General features: G+C 54.3%; 1 protein-coding gene across 5 annotated transcripts in view; it reads left to right on the forward strand.

Annotated features, from left to right (window-relative positions):
- LOC134341002 (cell adhesion molecule 1-like) overlaps positions 1 to 16,931 on the forward strand; it is a 582,596-nt gene that overhangs the window by 347,432 nt on the left and 218,233 nt on the right. For 4 of the 5 annotated variants that reach the window (XM_063038685.1, XM_063038687.1, XM_063038688.1 and 1 more), the window contains exon 2: positions 181 to 201. The exons of the other annotated variant lie outside the window; for it this stretch is intronic. In XM_063038685.1, the coding sequence (XP_062894755.1) occupies positions 181 to 201 (21 nt within the window). The remainder of the gene's footprint in view (positions 1 to 180; positions 202 to 16,931) is intronic. 5 annotated transcript variants of the gene reach the window in all.

Raw genomic sequence — 16,931 nt, forward strand, 5'->3', positions numbered from 1 at the left:
TTGTCACATTTAATGCTCGTTCTGCACGATGCGTGGTCGAAGCCCGAGCGATTTACTTGCGGGGGTTCTTTAACAGCACGCTTGCCCGACGCAGTCTTCTAAACTTGTTTCTTTCTTTCTTCTCCCTTGCTCCTCTGCTCGCACCCCCACCACCACCCCGGCTGGTTCCTCTGCTGACAGGCACTTCTCAGGAGATTGAAGGTAGACAAAGACCCCGTGCATGTCATTAAAACTCTCTCGTGGGAAATGCTTTTGAAAGGGGGCGAAGTTTGTCTCGGTCTCGCGAAACCTCCACCCCCAACCTCAAACTGGGATATCCCGAAATGGATTACCGATTCGGAAAATTGACTTTTTTTGGGGTTTATTCTTTGTTTAAGTTGAGGGATTGTGTGTCACAGTGGAAACTGCTAACTTATTTGTCTCTCTGTCTTGCCTGCATGGTGTAACGTTGGGGCTCCTTCTGAAGTCTAACCTGGCTTTTCCTGGTGGTTTCGGGCTGAAACGATTTGTGTCCTGCATCTCCTTGCCTCAGTCAGTTAGGATAGAATATCTAGAACATTAGAGAGCAGTGCAGGCCCTTCGGCCCACAATCTTGTGCCGACCTTTTTAACCCCGGGTAACTCTCTATCGATCTAAGAATCTCACGTGTCCCCAGTCTGTCCTCTACCAGCACCCCTGGAAGTTCATTCCATTGCCCCACCACTCTCTATGTAAAGCAACTACCTCTGACGTCCCATCCCGCACCCCCCCCCAGACTCTCCCCCGATCATAGAACGCAGGAAACCTACAGCGCACTAGAGGCCGTTCGGCCCATAGTGTCATGCCGACCCGCTCGAGAAGCGTCCCAGAACGTCCCCACCCCACGGCCCCCCCGTGTTCCATCTACGTGCAACAGAACTGTAAGGGGTACGGTCGGGGTCAATGCTGGCAGGCCTTTTCCCCGCTCAGGTTGGGAGAGGGGTCGTGGGTTAAGGGTGGCAGGTCAGAGGCTTACAAAGGAAAGTGAAGGGGAAGCTTCTTCACTCGGAGGAGAGGGGGTGGGGCGCGGGGCTCGATCTCGGCAAGAGAAATTTGCCGAGGGCTTTTTATAGAACATAGAGATCCACAGGACATTACAGGCCCTTCGGCCCACAATGTCGTACCGACCATGTAACCTACTCTAGAAACTGCCTAGAATTTCCCTCCCGCATAGCCCTCTATTTTTCTAAGCTCCATGCACCTATCGAAGAGTCCCTTAACAGACCCTATTGTATCCGCCTCCACCACCGTCGCCGGCAGTGCGTTCCACGTGCTTACCACTCTCCCTGTGTGAAAAACGTACCCCTGACACTCCCCCCCCACCCCGTACCTACTTCCAAGCACCTTAAAACTGTGCCCCCTCGTGTCAGTCATTTCAGCCCTCAATTGTAGTGGATCTCCGCCGGTTTACGCCCGCAGATTCTCGCGCGCGGGGCCCACGCCGGTAAGAAAGCGGGACGCCCTGGCTGTGCCTCGGCCTCAGGCAGCGATGGGGTGGAACACGCTGGCCAGAATATCCGGCGCTCTCTGAGAAGCCGTGATGCTGTCCTTGAAGCGCGGAGGCCGGGCTTCCGTCTAAAACCAGGGTGCGATGCTGAGGCTTGGTGAGGCCTGGGTCAGGCCGCACCCAGAGTATCGTCAGCCGCTTCGGGCCAAATTTATTGGCTTTGTTGGGACGCAGCGCAGAATAAGAACACAAGAACCGAAGAAATAGGAGCCTCCGTTGCTTCCCTGGGCAGAGAATTCCACAGATTCACCACTCTCTCGGGGGAAAAACAGTTTCTCCTCATCTCCGTCCTAAATCTTCTCCCCCGAATCTCGAGGCAATGTCCCCTAGTTCCAGTCTCACCTACCACGGGAAACAACTTTCCTACTTCTATTTTATCTACCCCTTTCAGAATACCCCATTTCCGGCCCTTCAAGCCGCAGTCCCCGACAAACCCCACCCCCCCCCGATTTGATCTTGGCCTCTAGGTAAGGATGTGCTGACGTCGGAGAGGGTCACCAGGAACATCCCGGGAGGGAATGGGTTGACGTACACCGAGCATTGAATGTCTCTGGGTCTGTACTCGCTGGAGTTTAGAAGAATGGGTTGGTTGGGGGTGGCGGAGGGGGGGGGGCTTCTCATTGAAACAGATTAAATATTGAAAGGCCTAGATAGAGTGGGGCCTTGAGGGGATGTTTTCTTTAGTTGGGGAGCCTGGGACCAGAGGGCACGGCCTCAGAGCAGAGGGACGTCCCTTTAGAACAGAGGTGTGGAGGAAGGCGGCGAGCCTGGGGAATCTGTTGCCAGGGAGGGCTGCCAAGTCGCAGGGTATACCTGAAGCGGAGGTTGACAGGTTCAGGGTGTCAAAGGTTACGGGGGTCAGAGGGCAGGGTTGAAAGGGTTAGCAAATCAGCCATGGTGCAATAGCAGAGCAGAATTACGCACTTCTGCTCTTGTGTCTTGGTGTAAGTCCATGCTTGGGAGCTCAGCTTGGTTGTCCACAAAGAGACTGCCCCCTCTGGCATCGCTTAAATTGACCACTCCTCCCTGTTCTGAGTGGCCGTCCCTCTATCCCCGGGCTCTGCCCTCTGGCCCGAGACTCCCGCACCATGGGACTCTCCACAGTATTTGGGCCTTCCGGCATTTTGACGGGCTTACAATGAGGGCCTTCTAAATCCCAGCGAGCGCAGGCCCGGAACCACTGAGGGCACCTCGTATGCGTACCCTTCCGTCCCCGCGCTCCTCGTCGGGACCCTCTGTGACGTCAGCGCGTCCTTCCGGCGGACGAGGGGCCCCCCGAGAAGCCGCTGGCAGTATCCCGAGCGAGGCCCTCCCGCAACTGGGCTCGTCCGCCGCGGTTGGCGCTGTGGGCTTGCCTCGTTTTAGAGCGTGGGGCACCTGCGGCGCAGTCCGGGGGACTTCGGACCGCGACCTCACCCGCGCCGACAATTTAGTCCGCTCCACGATCGGGCTGGCAGTTCTCCTTCACCCCTTTTCTCCTACCCCAACGCGCACCGAAGGAGATTCCGATTCCCTGTGCGGCGGAGTCCAAAAAAACATTTCTTTAAAGAATGTTGTTTCTTAAAAGATAGTTAGACACATAAAAGTTAACAAAAAAACCCCCCACAACATATAAATAGTGCTCAGAGGGAGGAAAACACTGAGGTAGTGTACACGGGTTCAATGCCCATTCAGAAATCGGATGACGCAGGGGAAGAAGCTGTTCCTGAATGGTTGAACGTGCGCCTTCAGGCTCCTGTACCTCCTCCCCGGCGGTAGTAATGGGAAGAGGGCACGCCCTGGGTGGTGGGAGGGATCTTTAATGATGGCTGGCGCCTCGTTGAGATGGTGGCCATTTTGAAGAGGTCCTCGATGCTGGGGGGAGCGGGCTAGCGCCCATGATGGAGCTGGCTGAGTTTACAGCCCTCGAGAGCAGCGGCTCCCAACCTTTCTTACCCCGCCCGCCCCCCGCCACCCCCGGACCCCTATCAGTAGCGAGCGGGGGGGGGGCGGTCAGCAAAACCCAGGCTGATGGGCCTGCACTGCTCCTCGCCACCCCGCCCCGACATTTCAGCCGAGGGCTAAGCACTGAGAGTTTTCACGAGTGAACTTGTGTGCCACGCCCCAGGTATCTAAGTTTGTGAGTCCTGTGTGAGGGTGGGTTTGTCTTTCTGGGTCTCTGTAATGTGAGGCAGACTGTGTTTGTGTGTGTGGTTCTTCGGAAGGGAGGCCCGTCCTTTACAGCGGAGAGGCAGTGAGGCTCCCTCTGCTGGCCCATCTCCCTCAGTGTGGCCCAGTGGCAGCCACCCCAGCCACCAGCCGCATCCCGGCTAACACTGTCGACCTGGACAATCTGTTGGACGGGAATGGGAGCTTCAGACAGCTGCGGTTGGCAGCGTTCATTAACTCGCTCCTTGCTATCTTCTGAAGATAGTCAACGGCAAATAAAGGCTACTGTAATTACTTCCAGTATTACAGTAACAAATTGCCAGCAAGACATTAACCAAACACTCAGAGACAGATGTCCAGCAACCCATAGGATATTAAAGCTTTTCAAAGTTCAAAGCTAATTTACTAGCAAAGCACAGATATACGGCCCCGAGATTCGTTCTCCACTGACGGTCTGCAAGTGACTGTGTGTACGGTCTGTCAGTGACCGTCTGTACGGTCTGTCAGTGACTGTGTGGGTCTGTCAGTCACGGTGTGTGTCTGTCAGTGACAGTGTGTACGGTCTGTCAGTGACGGTGTGGGTCTGTCAGTGACAGTGTGTACGGTCTGTCAGTGACGGTGTGGGTCTGTCAGTGACGGTGTGGGTCTGTCAGTCACGGTGTGTGTCTGTCAGTGACAGTGTGTACGGTCTGTCAGCGACCGTCTGTACGGTCTGTCAGTGACTGTGTGGGTCTGTCAGTAACGGTGTGGGTCTGTCAGTGACGGTGTGTACGGTCTGTCAGTGACTGTGTGGGTCTGTCAGCGACCGTGTGTACGGTCTGTCAGTGACGGTGTGTACGGTCTGTCAGTGACAGTGTGGGTCTGTCAGCGACCGTGTGTACAGTCTGTCAGCGACCGTGTGTACGGTCTGTCAGTGACTGTGTGGGTCTGTCAGTGACAGTGTGGGTCTGTCAGCGACCGTGTGTACGGTCTGTCAGTGACGGTGTGTACGGTCTGTCAGTGACGGTGTGGGTCTGTCAGTGACGGTGTGTACGGTCTGTCAGCGACCGTGTGTACGGTCTGTCAGTGACTGTGTGTACGGTCTGTCAGTGACGGTGTGTACGGTCTGTCAGTGACGGTGTGGGTCTGTCAGCGACCGTGTGTACGGTCTGTCAGCGACCGTGTGTACGGTCTGTCAGTGACTGTGTGGGTCTGTCAGTAACGGTGTGGGTCTGTCAGTGACGGTGTGTACGGTCTGTCAGTGACAGTGCGTACGGTCTGTCAGTGACGGTGTGGGTCTGTCAGTCACGGTGTGTGTCTGTCAGTGACGGTGTGGGTCTGTCAGTGACGGTGTACGGTCTGTCAGTGACTGTGTGGGTCTGTCAGTGACAGTGTGGGTCTGTCAGTGACAGGGTGTACGGTCTGTCAGTGACGGTGTGGGTCTGTCAGTGACGGTGTGCGTCTGTCAGTGACGGTGTGTACGGTCTGTCAGTGACGGTGTGGGACTGTCAGTGACAGGGTGTACGGTCTGTCAGTGACGGTGTGGGTCTGTCAGTGACGGTTTGGGTCTGTCAGTGACAGTGTGGGTCTGTCAGTAACAGTGTGTACGGTCTGTCAGTGACAGTGCGTACGGTCTGTCAGTGACGGTGTGGGTCTGTCAGTCACGGTGTGTGTCTGTCAGTGACGGTGTGGGTCTGTCAGTGACGGTGTACGGTCTGTCAGTGACTGTGTGGGTCTGTCAGTGACAGTGTGGGTCTGTCAGTGACAGGGTGTACGGTCTGTCAGTGACGGTGTGGGTCTGTCAGTGACGGTGTGCGTCTGTCAGTGACGGTGTGTACGGTCTGTCAGTGACGGTGTGGGACTGTCAGTGACAGGGTGTACGGTCTGTCAGTGACGGTGTGGGTCTGTCAGTGACGGTTTGGGTCTGTCAGTGACAGTGTGGGTCTGTCAGTAACAGTGTGTACGGTCTGTCAGTGACGGTGTGGGTCTGTCATGACGGTGTGTACGGTCTGTCAGTGACGGTGTGGGTAATCAGTGTCGGTGCGTACGGTCTGTCAGTGACTGTGTTTACAGTCTGTCAGTGACGGTGTGGGTCTGTCAGTGACGGTGTAGGTCTGTCAGTGACGATGTGGGTCTGTCAGTGACAGTGCGTACGGTCTGTCAGTGACTGTGTTTACAGTCTATCAGTGACGGTGTGGGTCTGTCAGTGACGGTGTAGGTCTGTCAGTGACGGTGTGTACGGCCTGTCAGTGACTGTGTGGGTCTGTCAGTAACGGTGTGGGTCTGTCAGTGACGGTGTGGGTCTGTCAGTGACGGTGTGTACGGACTGTCAGTGACGGTGTGGGTCTGTCATGACGGTGTGTACGGTCTGTCAGTGACGGTGTGTACGGTCTGTTAGTGACGTTGTGGGTCTGTCAGTGACTGTGTGCGTCTGTCAGTGACGGTGTGTACGGTCTGTTAGTGACGTTGTGGGTCTGTCAGTGACGGTGTGGGTCTGTCAGTGACAGTGTGGGTCTGTCAGTGACGATGTGGGTCTGTCAGTGACGGCGTGTTCGGTCTGTCAGTGACGATGTGGGTCTGTCAGTGACGGCGTGTTCGGTCTGTCAGTGATGGTGTGGGTCTGTCAGGACGATGTGTACTGTCCGTCAGTGACAGTGTGTACAGTCTGTCAGTGACAGTGTGTACAGTCTGTCAGAGTCTCTGTTGGTCTCTCAGTGACGGTGTGGGTCTGTCAGTGATGGTGTATATGGTCTGTCAGTAACGGTATGGGTCTGTCAGTGACGGTGTGTACGGTCTGTCAGTGACGGTTTCGGTCTGTCAGTGACGGTGTGTACGGTCTGTCAGTGACTGTGTTTACGGTCTGTTAGTGACGGTGCGGGTCTGTCAGTGACGGTGTACGTCTGTCAGTGACGGTGTGGGTCTGTCAGTGACGGTTTGGGTCTGTCAGTGACAGTGTGGGTCTGTCAGTGACAGGGTGGGTCTGTCAGTAACGGTGTGGGGCTGTAAGTGACGGTGTGTATAGTCTGTCAGTGACGGTGTGTACGGTCTGTCAGTGACAGTGTGTCTGGTCTGTCAGTGACGATGTGGGTCTGTCAGTGACGAGGTATTCGGTCTGTCAGTGATGGTGTATATGGTCTGTCAGTGACGGTGTGGGTCTGTCAGTGACTGTGTGTCTGGTCTGTCAGTGACGATGTGGGTCTGTCAGTGACGAGGTGTTCGGTCTGTCAGTGATGGTGTATATGGTCTGTCAGTGACGAGGTGTTCGGTCTGTCAGTGATGGTGTGGGTCTGTCAGTGATGGTGTATATGGTCTGTCAGTAACGGTAATGGCCTGTCAGTGACGGTGTGCGTCTGTCAGTAACAGTGTGTACGGTCTGTCAGTGACAGTGTGGGTTTGTCAGTGACAGTGTGTCTGGTCTGTCAGTGACGAGGTGTTTGGTCTGTCAGTGATGGTGTGGGTCTGTCATTGACGATGTGTACTGTCCGTCAGTGACAGTGTGTACAGTCTGTCAGTGACAGTGTGTACAGTCTGTCAGAGTCTCTGTTGGTCTCTCAGTGACGGTGTGCGTCTGTCAGTGATGGTGTATATGGTCTGTCAGTAACGCTAATGGTCTGTCAGTGACGGTGTGCGTCTGTCAGTGACAGTGTGTACGGTCTGTCAGTGACGGTTTGGGTCTGTCAGTGATGGTGTGGGTCTGTCAGTGACGATGTGTACTGTCCGTCAGTGACAGTGTGTACAGTCTGTCAGAGACTCTGTTGGTCTCTCAGTGACGGTGTGGGTCTGTCAGTGATGGTGTATATGGTCTGTCAGTAACGGTAATGGTCTGTCAGTGACGGTGTGCGTCTGTCAGTAACAGTGTGTACGGTCTGTCAGTGACTGTGTTTACAGTCTGTCAGTGACGGTGTGGGTCTGTCAGTGACGGTGTGTACGGACTGTCAGTGACGGTGTGGGTCTGTCATGACGGTGTGTACGGTCTGTCAGTGACGGTGTGGGTCTGTCAGTGACAGTGTGTACGGTCTGTCAGTGACGGTGTGGGTCTGTCAGTGACAGTGTGTTCGGTCTGTCAGTGACGGTGTGGGTCTGTCAGTGACGGCGTGTTCGGTCTGTCAGTGACGATGTGGGTCTGTCAGTGACGGCGTGTTCAGTCTGTCAGTGATGGTGTGGGTCTGTCAGTGACGATGTGTACTGTCCGTCAGTGACAGTGTGTACAGTCTGTCAGTGACAGTGTGTACAGTCTGTCAGAGTCTCTGTTGGTCTCTCAGTGATGGTGTGGGTCTGTCAGTGATGGTGTATATGGTCTGTCAGTAACGGTAATGGTCTGTCAGTGACGGTGTGCGTCTGTCAGTGACGGTGTGGGTCTGTCAGTGACGGTGTGGGTCTATCAGTGACAGTGTGGGTCAGTCAGTGACGGTGTGGGTCTGTCAGTGACAGTGTGGGTCTGTCAGTGACAGGGTGTACGGTCTGTCAGTGACGATGTGGGTCTGTCAGTAACGGTGTGGGGCTGTAAGTGACGGTGTGTATAGTCTGTCAGTGACGGTGTGTACGGTCTGTCAGTGACGGCGTGTTCGGTCTGTCAGTGATGGTGTATATGGTCTGTCAGTGACGGCGTGTTCGGTCTGTCAGTGATGGTGTGGGTCTGTCAGTGACGACGTGTACTGTCCGTCAGTGACAGTGTGTACAGTCTGTCAGTGACAGTGTGTACGGTCTGTCAGAGTCTCTGTTGGTCTCTCAGTGACGGTGTGGGTCTGTCAGTGATGGTGTATATGGTCTGTCAGTAACGGTAATGGTCTGTCAGTGACGGTGTGCGTCTGTCAGTAACAGTGTGTACGGTCTGTCAGTGACAGTGTGTACGGTCTGTCTGTGACAGTGTGGGTTTGTCAGTGACGATGTGGGTTTGTCAGTGACGGAGTGGGTCTGTCAGTGACGATGTGGGTTTGTCAGTGACAGTGTGTTCGGTCTGTCAGTGACGATGTGGGTCTGTCAGTGACGAGGTGTTCGGTCTGTCAGTGATGATGTGGGTCTGTCAGTGACGATGTGTACTGTCCGTCAGTGACAGTGTGTACAGTCTGTCAGTGACAGTGTGTACAGTCTGTCAGAGTCTCTGTTGGTCTCTCAGTGACGGTGTGCGTCTGTCAGTGATGGTGTGGGTCTGTCAGTGATGGTGTATATGGTCTGTCAGTAACGGTAATGGTCTGTCAGAGACGGTGTGGGTCTGTCAGTGACAGTGTGTACGGTCTGTCAGTGACGGTGTGGGTCTGTCAGTGACAGTGTGTACGGTCTGTCAGTGACGGTGTGGGTCTGTCAGTGACAGTGCGTACGGTCTGTCAGTGAAGGTTTGGGTCTGTCAGTAACGGTGTGGGTCTGTCAGTGACGGTGTGGGGCTGTAAGTGACGGTGTGTATGGTCTGTCAGTGATGGTGTGGGTCTGTCAGTGACGATGTGTACTGTCCGTCAGTGACAATGTGTACAGTCTGTCAGTGACAGTGTGTACGGTCTATCAGAGTCTCTGTTGGTCTCTCAGTGACGGTGTGGGTCTGTCAGTGATGGTGTATATGGTCTGTCAGTAACGGTAATTGTCTGTCAGTGACGGTGTGGGTCTGTCAGTGACAGTGTGGGTCTGTCAGTGACGGTGTGTACGGTCTGTCAGTGATGGTGTATATGGTCTGTCAGTAACGGTAATGATCTGTCAGTGACGGTTTGGGTCTGTCAGTGACTGTGTGGGTCTGTCAGTGACGGTGTGGGTCTGTCAGTGATGGTGTATATGGTCTGTCAGTAACGGTAATGGTCTGTCAGTGACGGTTTGGGTCTGTCAGTGACTGTGTGGGTCTGTCAGTGATGGTGTGGATCTGTCAGTGACGGTTTGGGTCTGTCAGTGACAGTATGGATCAGTCAGTGACGGTGTGTACGGTCTGTCAGTGACGGTGTGGGTCTGTCGGTGACGGTGTGGATCTGTCAGTGACAGTGTGGGTCTGTCAGTGACGGTATGTACGGTCTGTCAGTGACGGTGTGGGTCTGTCAGTGACGGTGTGGGTCTGTCAGTGATGGTGTGTACCGTCTGTCAGTGATGGTGTGTACGGTCTGTCAGTGACGGTGTGTGTCTGTCAGTGACGCTGTGTACGGTCTGTCAGTGACGGTGTGCACGGTCTGTCAGTGTTGGTGTGGGTCTGTCAGTGATGCTGTGGGTCTGTCAGTGACGGTGTGGGTCTGTCAGTGACGGTGTGGGTCTGTCAGTGATGCTGTGTACGGTCTGTCAGTGACGGTGTGGGTCTGTCAGTGACGGTGTGTATGGTCTGTCAGTGACAGTGTGTGTCTGTCAGTGACGGTGTGCACGGTCTGTCAGTGACGGTGTGGGTCTGTCAGTGACGGTGTATACGGTCTGTCAGTGACGGTGTGGGTCTGTCAGTGACGGTGTATACGGTCTGTCAGTGACGGTTTCGGTCTGTCAGTGACGGTGTGTACGGTCTGTCAGTGACTGTGTTTACGGTCTGTTAGTGACTGTGTGGGTCTGTCAGTGCTGGTGTGTACGGTCTGTCAGTGCTGGTGTGTACGGTCTGTGAGTGACGGTGTGTACGGTCTGTCAGTGACTGTGTTGGTCTGTCAGTGACGGTATGGGTCTGTCAGTGACGGTGTGGGTCTGTCAGTGACGGTGTGCGTCTGTCAGTAACAGTGTGTACGGTCTGTCAGTGACAGTGTGTACGGTCTGTCAGTGACGGTGTGTATGGTCTGTCAGTGACGATGTGGGTTTGTCAGTGACAGTGTGTCTGGTCTGTCAGTGACGATGTGGGTCTGTCAGTGACGAGGTGTTCGGTCTGTCAGTGATGGTGTGTACTGTCCGTCAGTGACAGTGTGTACAGTCTGTCAGTGACAGTGTGTACAGTCTGTCAGAGTCTCTGTTGGTCTCTCAGTGACGGTGTGCGTCTGTCAGTGATGGTGTGGGTCTGTCAGTGATGGTGTATATGGTCTGTCAGTAACGGTAATGGTCTGTCAGTGACGGTGTGCGTCTGTCAGTGACGGTTTGGGTCTGTCAGTGATGGTGTGGGTCTGTCAGTGATGATGTGTACTGTCCGTCAGTGACAGTGTGTACAGTCTGTCAGAGACTCTGTTGGTCTCTCAGTGACGGTGTGGGTCTGTCAGTGATGGTGTATATGGTCTGTCAGTAACGGTAATGGTCTGTCAGTGACGGTGTGCGTCTGTCAGTAACAGTGTGTACGGTCTGTCAGTGACTGTGTTTACGGTCTGTCAGTGACGGTGTGGGTCTGTCAGTGACGGTGTGGGTCTGTCAGTGACAGTGTGTACGGTCTGTCAGTGACGGTGTGGGTCTGTCAGTGACAGTGCGTACGGTCTGTCAGTGAAGGTTTGGGTCTGTCAGTGACGGTGTGGGTCTGTCAGTGACGGTGTGGGGCTATAAGTGACGCTGTGTATGGTCTGTCAGTGATGGTGTGGGTCTGTCAGTGACAGTGTGTACAGTCTGTCAGTGACAGTGTGTACGGTCTATCAGAGACTCTGTTGGTCTCTCAGTGACGGTGTGGGTCTGTCAGTGATGGTGTATATGGTCTGTCAGTAACGGTAATGGTCTGTCAGTGACGGTGTGCGTCTGTCAGTGACGGTGTGGGTCTGTCAGTGACAATGTGTACAGTCTGTCAGTGACAGTGTGTACGGTCTATCAGAGACTCTGTTGGTCTGTCAGTGACGGTGTGGGTCTGTCAGTGACAGTGTGTGTCTGTCAGTGACGGTGTGGGTCTGTCAGTGACGGTGTGGGTCTGTCAGTGATGGTGTATATGGTCTGTCAGTAACGGTAATGGTCTGTCAGTGACGGTTTGGGTCTGTCAGTGACTGTGTGCGGTCTCTCAGTGACGGTGTGGGTCTGTCAGTGACGGTGTGGGTCTGTCAGTGACGGTGTGGATCTGTCAGTGACAGTGTGGGTCTGTCAGTGACGGTATGTACGGTCTGTCAGTGACTGTGTGGGTCTGTCAGTGATGGTGTGTACCGTCTGTCAGTGACGGTGTGTACGGTCTGTCAGTGACGGTGTGTGTCTGTCAGTGATGCTGTGTACGGTCTGTCAGTGACGGTGTGCACGGTCTGTCAGTGTCGGTGTGGGTCTGTCAGTGATGCTGTGGGTCTGTCAGTGATGGTGTGGGACTGTCAGTGATGGAGTGTGTCTGTCAGTGACGCTGTGTACGGTCTGTCAGTGACGCTGTGTACGGTCTGTCAGTGACGGTGTGGGTCTGTCAGTGACGGTGTGTATGGTCTGTCAGTGACGGTGTGGGTCTGTCAGTGACGGTGTGTGTCTGTCAGTGACGGTGTGCACGGTCTGTCAGTGACGGTGTGGGTCTGTCAGTGACGGTGTATACGGTCTGTCAGTGACGGTGTGGGTCTGTCAGTGACGGTTTCGGTCTGTCAGTGACGGTGTGTACGGTCTGTCAGTGACTGTATTTACGGTCTGTTAGTGACTGTGTGGGTCTGTCAGTGCTGGTGTGTATGGTCTGTCAGTGCTGGTGTGTACGGTCTGTGAGTGACGGTGTGTACGGTCTGTCAGTGACTGTGTGGGTCTGTCAGTGACGGTGTGGGTCTGTCAGTGACTGTGTTGGTCTGTCAGTGACGGTATGGGTCTGTCAGTGACTGTGTGGGTCTGTCAGTGACGGTGTGGATCTATTAGTGACAGTGTGGGTCTGTCAGTGATGGTGTGAACGGTCTGTCAGTGACGGTGTGCACGGTTAGTCAGTGACGGTGTGGGTCTGTCAGTGACGGTGTGGATCTATTAGTGACAGTGTGGGTCTGTCAGTGATGGTGTGAACGGTCTGTCAGTGACGGTGTGCACGGTTAGTCAGTGACGGTGTGGTTCTGTCAGTGACGGAGTATACGGTCTGTCAGTGACACTGTGGGACTGTCAGTGACAGTGTGGGTCTGTCAGTGATGCTGTAGGTCTGTCAGTGATGCTGTAGGTCTGTCAGTGACTGTGTGGGTCTGTCAGTGACGGTGTGGGTCTTTCAGTGACGGCGTGTTCGGTCTGTCAGTGATGGTGTGGGTCTGTCAGTGACGAGGTGTTCGGTCTGTCAGTGATGGTGTGGGTCTGTCAGTGATGGTGTATATGGTCTGTCAGTAACGGTAATTGTCTGTCAGTGATGGTGTGCGTCTGTCAGTGACAGTGTGTACGGTCTGTCAGTGACGGTGTGTACGGTCTGTCAGTGACAGTGTGTACGGTCTGTCAGTGACGGTGTGGATCTATTAGTGACAGTGTGGGTCTGTCAGTGACGGTGTGCACGGTCTGTCAGTGACGGAGTATACGGTCTGTCAGTGACACTGTGGGACTGTCAGCGACAGTGTGGGTCTGTCAGTGATGCTGTGGGTCTGTCAGTGACTGTGTGGGTCTGTCAGTGACGGTGTGGGTCTTTCAGTGACGGCGTGTTCGGTCTGTCAGTGATGGTGTGGGTCTGTCAGTGACGAGGTGTTCGGTCTGTCAGTGATGGTGTGGGTCTGTCAGTGATGGTGTATATGGTCTGTCAGTAACGGTAATTGTCTGTCAGTGATGGAGTGTGTCTGTCAGTGACGCTGTGTACGGTCTGACAGTGACGGTGTGGGTCTGTCAGTGACGGTGTGTATGGTCTGTCAGTGACGGTGTGGGTCTGTCAGTGACGTTGTGGGTCTGTCAGTGACAGTGTGGCTCTATCAGTGACGGTATGTACGATCTGTCAGTGACGGTGTGTACGGTCTGTCAGTGACGGTGTGGGTCTGTCAGTGACGGTGTGTATGGTCTGTCAGTGACGGTGTGGGTCTGTCAGTGACAGTGTGGCTCTATCAGTGACGGTATGTACGATCTGTCAGTGACGGTGTGTACGGTCTGTCAGTGACGGTGTGGGTCTGTCAGTGACAGTGTGGCTCTATCAGTGACGGTATGTACGATCTGTCAGTGACGGTGTGTACGGTCTGTCGGTGACGGTGTGGGTCTGACAGTAACAGTGTGGCTCTATCAGTGACGGTGTGTACGGTCTATCAGTGACGGTGTGTACGGTCTGTCAGTGACGGTGTGGGTCTGTAAGTGACAGCGTGGCTCTATCAGTGACGGTGTGTACAGTCCAGCAGTGACGGTGTGTACGGTCTGTCAGTGACGGTGTGGATCTGTCAGTGATGGTGTATACGGGCTGTCAGTGATGGTGTGGGTCTGTCAGTGACGGTGTTTATGTTCTGTCAGTGACAGTGTTTACGTTCTGTCAGTGACAGTGTGTACCGTCTGTCAGAGATGGTGCAGGTCTGTCAGTGACTGTGTGGGTCTTTCAGTTACGGTTTGGGACTGTCAGTGACGGTGTGCGTCTATCAGTGACCGTGTGGACCTGTCAGTGACAGTATGGTACAGTCTGTCAGTGAATTTGTGGGTCTGTCAGTGTCAGTGTGTACGGTCTGTCAGTTATGGTTTGGGTTTGTCAGTGACAGTTAGTACAGTCTGATATTGACTGTGTTTACGGTCTGTCAGTGACGGTGTGTACGGTCTGTCAGTGACAGTGTGTATGGTCTGTCAGTGACGGTGTGTATGGTCTGTCAGTGATAGTGTGTACGGTCTGTCAGTGACGGTGTGGGTCTGTCATGACGGTGTGTACGGTCTGTCAGTGACGGTGTGGGTCTGTCAGTGACAGTGTGTACGGTCTGTCAGTGACGGTGTGGGTCTGTCAGTGACAGTGTGTACGGTCTGTTAGTGACTGTGTGGGTCTGTCAGTGACAGTGTGTTCGGTCTGTTAGTGACTGTGTGGGTCTGTCAGTGACAGTGTGTTCGGTCTGTCAGTGACTGTGTGGGCCTGTCAGTGACGGTGTGGGTCTGTCAGTGACGATCTGAGTCTATCAGTGACAGTATGGGTCTGTCAGTGACAGTGTGGGTCTGTCAGTGATGGTGTGAACGGTCTGTCAGTGACGGTGTGGGTCTGTCAGTGACGGTGTGAACGGTCTGTCAGTGTCGGTGTGGGTCTGTCAGTGACGGTGTGGGTTTGTCAGTGACAGTGTGTACGGTCTGTCAGTGACGGTGTGGGTTTGTCAGTGACAGTGTGTACGGTCTGTCAGGGACAGTGTGTACAGTTTGTCAGTGACAGTGTGGGTCTGTCAGTGACGGTGTGTACGGTCTGTCAGTGACAGTGTGTACGGTCTGTCAGTGATGGTGTGGGTCTGTCAGTGACGGTGTGTACGGTCTGTCAGTGATGGTGTGGGTCTGTCAGTGACAGTGTGTACGGTCTATCAGAGACTCTGTTGGTCTCTCAGTGACGGTGTGGGTCTGTCAGTGATGGTGTATATGGTCTGTCAGTAACGGTAATGGTCTGTCAGTGACGGTGTGCGTCTGTCAGTGACGGTGTGGGTCTGTCAGTGACAATGTGTACAGTCTGTCAGTGACAGTGTGTACGGTCTATCAGAGACTCTGTTGGTCTGTCAGTGACGGTGTGGGTCTGTCAGTGACAGTGTGTGTCTGTCAGTGACGGTGTGGGTCTGTCAGTGACGGTGTGGGTCTGTCAGTGATGGTGTATATGGTCTGTCAGTAACGGTAATGGTCTGTCAGTGACGGTTTGGGTCTGTCAGTGACTGTGTGCGGTCTCTCAGTGACGGTGTGGGTCTGTCAGTGACGGTGTGGGTCTGTCAGTGACGGTGTGGATCTGTCAGTGACAGTGCGGGTCTGTCAGTGACGGTATGTACGGTCTGTCAGTGACGGTGTGGGTCTGTCAGTGATGGTGTGTACCGTCTGTCAGTGACGGTGTGTACGGTCTGTCAGTGACGGTGTGTGTCTGTCAGTGATGCTGTGTACGGTCTGTCAGTGACGGTGTGCACGGTCTGTCAGTGTCGGTGTGGGTCTGTCAGTGATGGTGTGAACGGTCTGTCAGTGACGGTGTGCACGGTTAGTCAGTGACGGTGTGGGTCTGTCAGTGACGGTGTGGATCTATTAGTGACAGTGTGGGTCTGTCAGTGATGGTGTGAACGGTCTGTCAGTGACGGTGTGCACGGTTAGTCAGTGACGGTGTGGTTCTGTCAGTGACGGAGTATACGGTCTGTCAGTGACACTGTGGGACTGTCAGTGACAGTGTGGGTCTGTCAGTGATGCTGTAGGTCTGTCAGTGATGCTGTAGGTCTGTCAGTGACTGTGTGGGTCTGTCAGTGACGGTGTGGGTCTTTCAGTGACGGCGTGTTCGGTCTGTCAGTGATGGTGTGGGTCTGTCAGTGACGAGGTGTTCGGTCTGTCAGTGATGGTGTGGGTCTGTCAGTGATGCTGTGTACGGTCTGTCAGTGACGGTGTGCACGGTCTGTCAGTGTCGGTGTGGGTCTGTCAGTGATGCTGTGGGTCTGTCAGTGATGGTGTGGGACTGTCAGTGATGGAGTGTGTCTGTCAGTGATGCTGTGTACGGTCTGTCAGTGACGGTGTGGGTCTGTCAGTGACGGTGTGTATGGTCTGTCAGTGACGGTGTGGGTCTGTCAGTGACGGTGTGTGTCTGTCAGTGACGGTGTGCACGGTCTGTCAGTGACGGTGTGGGTCTGTCAGTGACGGTGTATACGGTCTGTCAGTGACGGTGTGGGTCTGTCAGTGACGGTTTCGGTCTGTCAGTGACGGTGTGTACGGTCTGTCAGTGACTGTATTTACGGTCTGTTAGTGACTGTGTGGGTCTGTCAGTGCTGGTGTGTACGGTCTGTCAGTGCTGGTGTGTACGGTCTGTGAGTGACGTTGTGTACGGTCTGTCAGTGACTGTGTGGGTCTGTCAGTGACGGTGTGGGTCTGTCAGTGACTGTGTTGGTCTGTCAGTGACGGTATGGGTCTGTCAGTGACTGTGTGGGTCTGTCAGTGACGGTGTGGATCTATTAGTGACAGTGTGGGTCTGTCAGTGATGGTGTGAACGGTCTGTCAGTGACGGTGTGCACGGTTAGTCAGTGACGGTGTGGGTCTGTCAGTGACGGTGTGGATCTATTAGTGACAGTGTGGGTCTGTCAGTGATGGTGTGAACGGTCTGTCAGTGACGGTGTGCACGGTTAGTCAGTGACGGTGTGGTTCTGTCAGTGACGGAGTATACGGTCTGTCAGTGACACTGTGGGACTGTCAGTGACAGTGTGGGTCTGTCAGTGATGCTGTAGGTCTGTCAGTGATGCTGTAGGTCTGTCAGTGACTGTGTGGGTCTGTCAGTGACGGTGTGGGTCTTTCAGTGACGGCGTGTTCGGTCTGTCAGTGATGGTGTGGGTCTGTCAGTGACGAGGTGTTCGGTCTGTCAGTGATGGTGTGGGTCTGTCAGTGATGGTGTATATGGTCTGTCAGTAACGGTAATTGT

Source organism: Mobula hypostoma, chromosome X2 (genome assembly GCF_963921235.1).
Source record: "Mobula hypostoma chromosome X2, sMobHyp1.1, whole genome shotgun sequence".
Taxonomy (NCBI): domain Eukaryota; kingdom Metazoa; phylum Chordata; class Chondrichthyes; order Myliobatiformes; family Myliobatidae; genus Mobula; species Mobula hypostoma.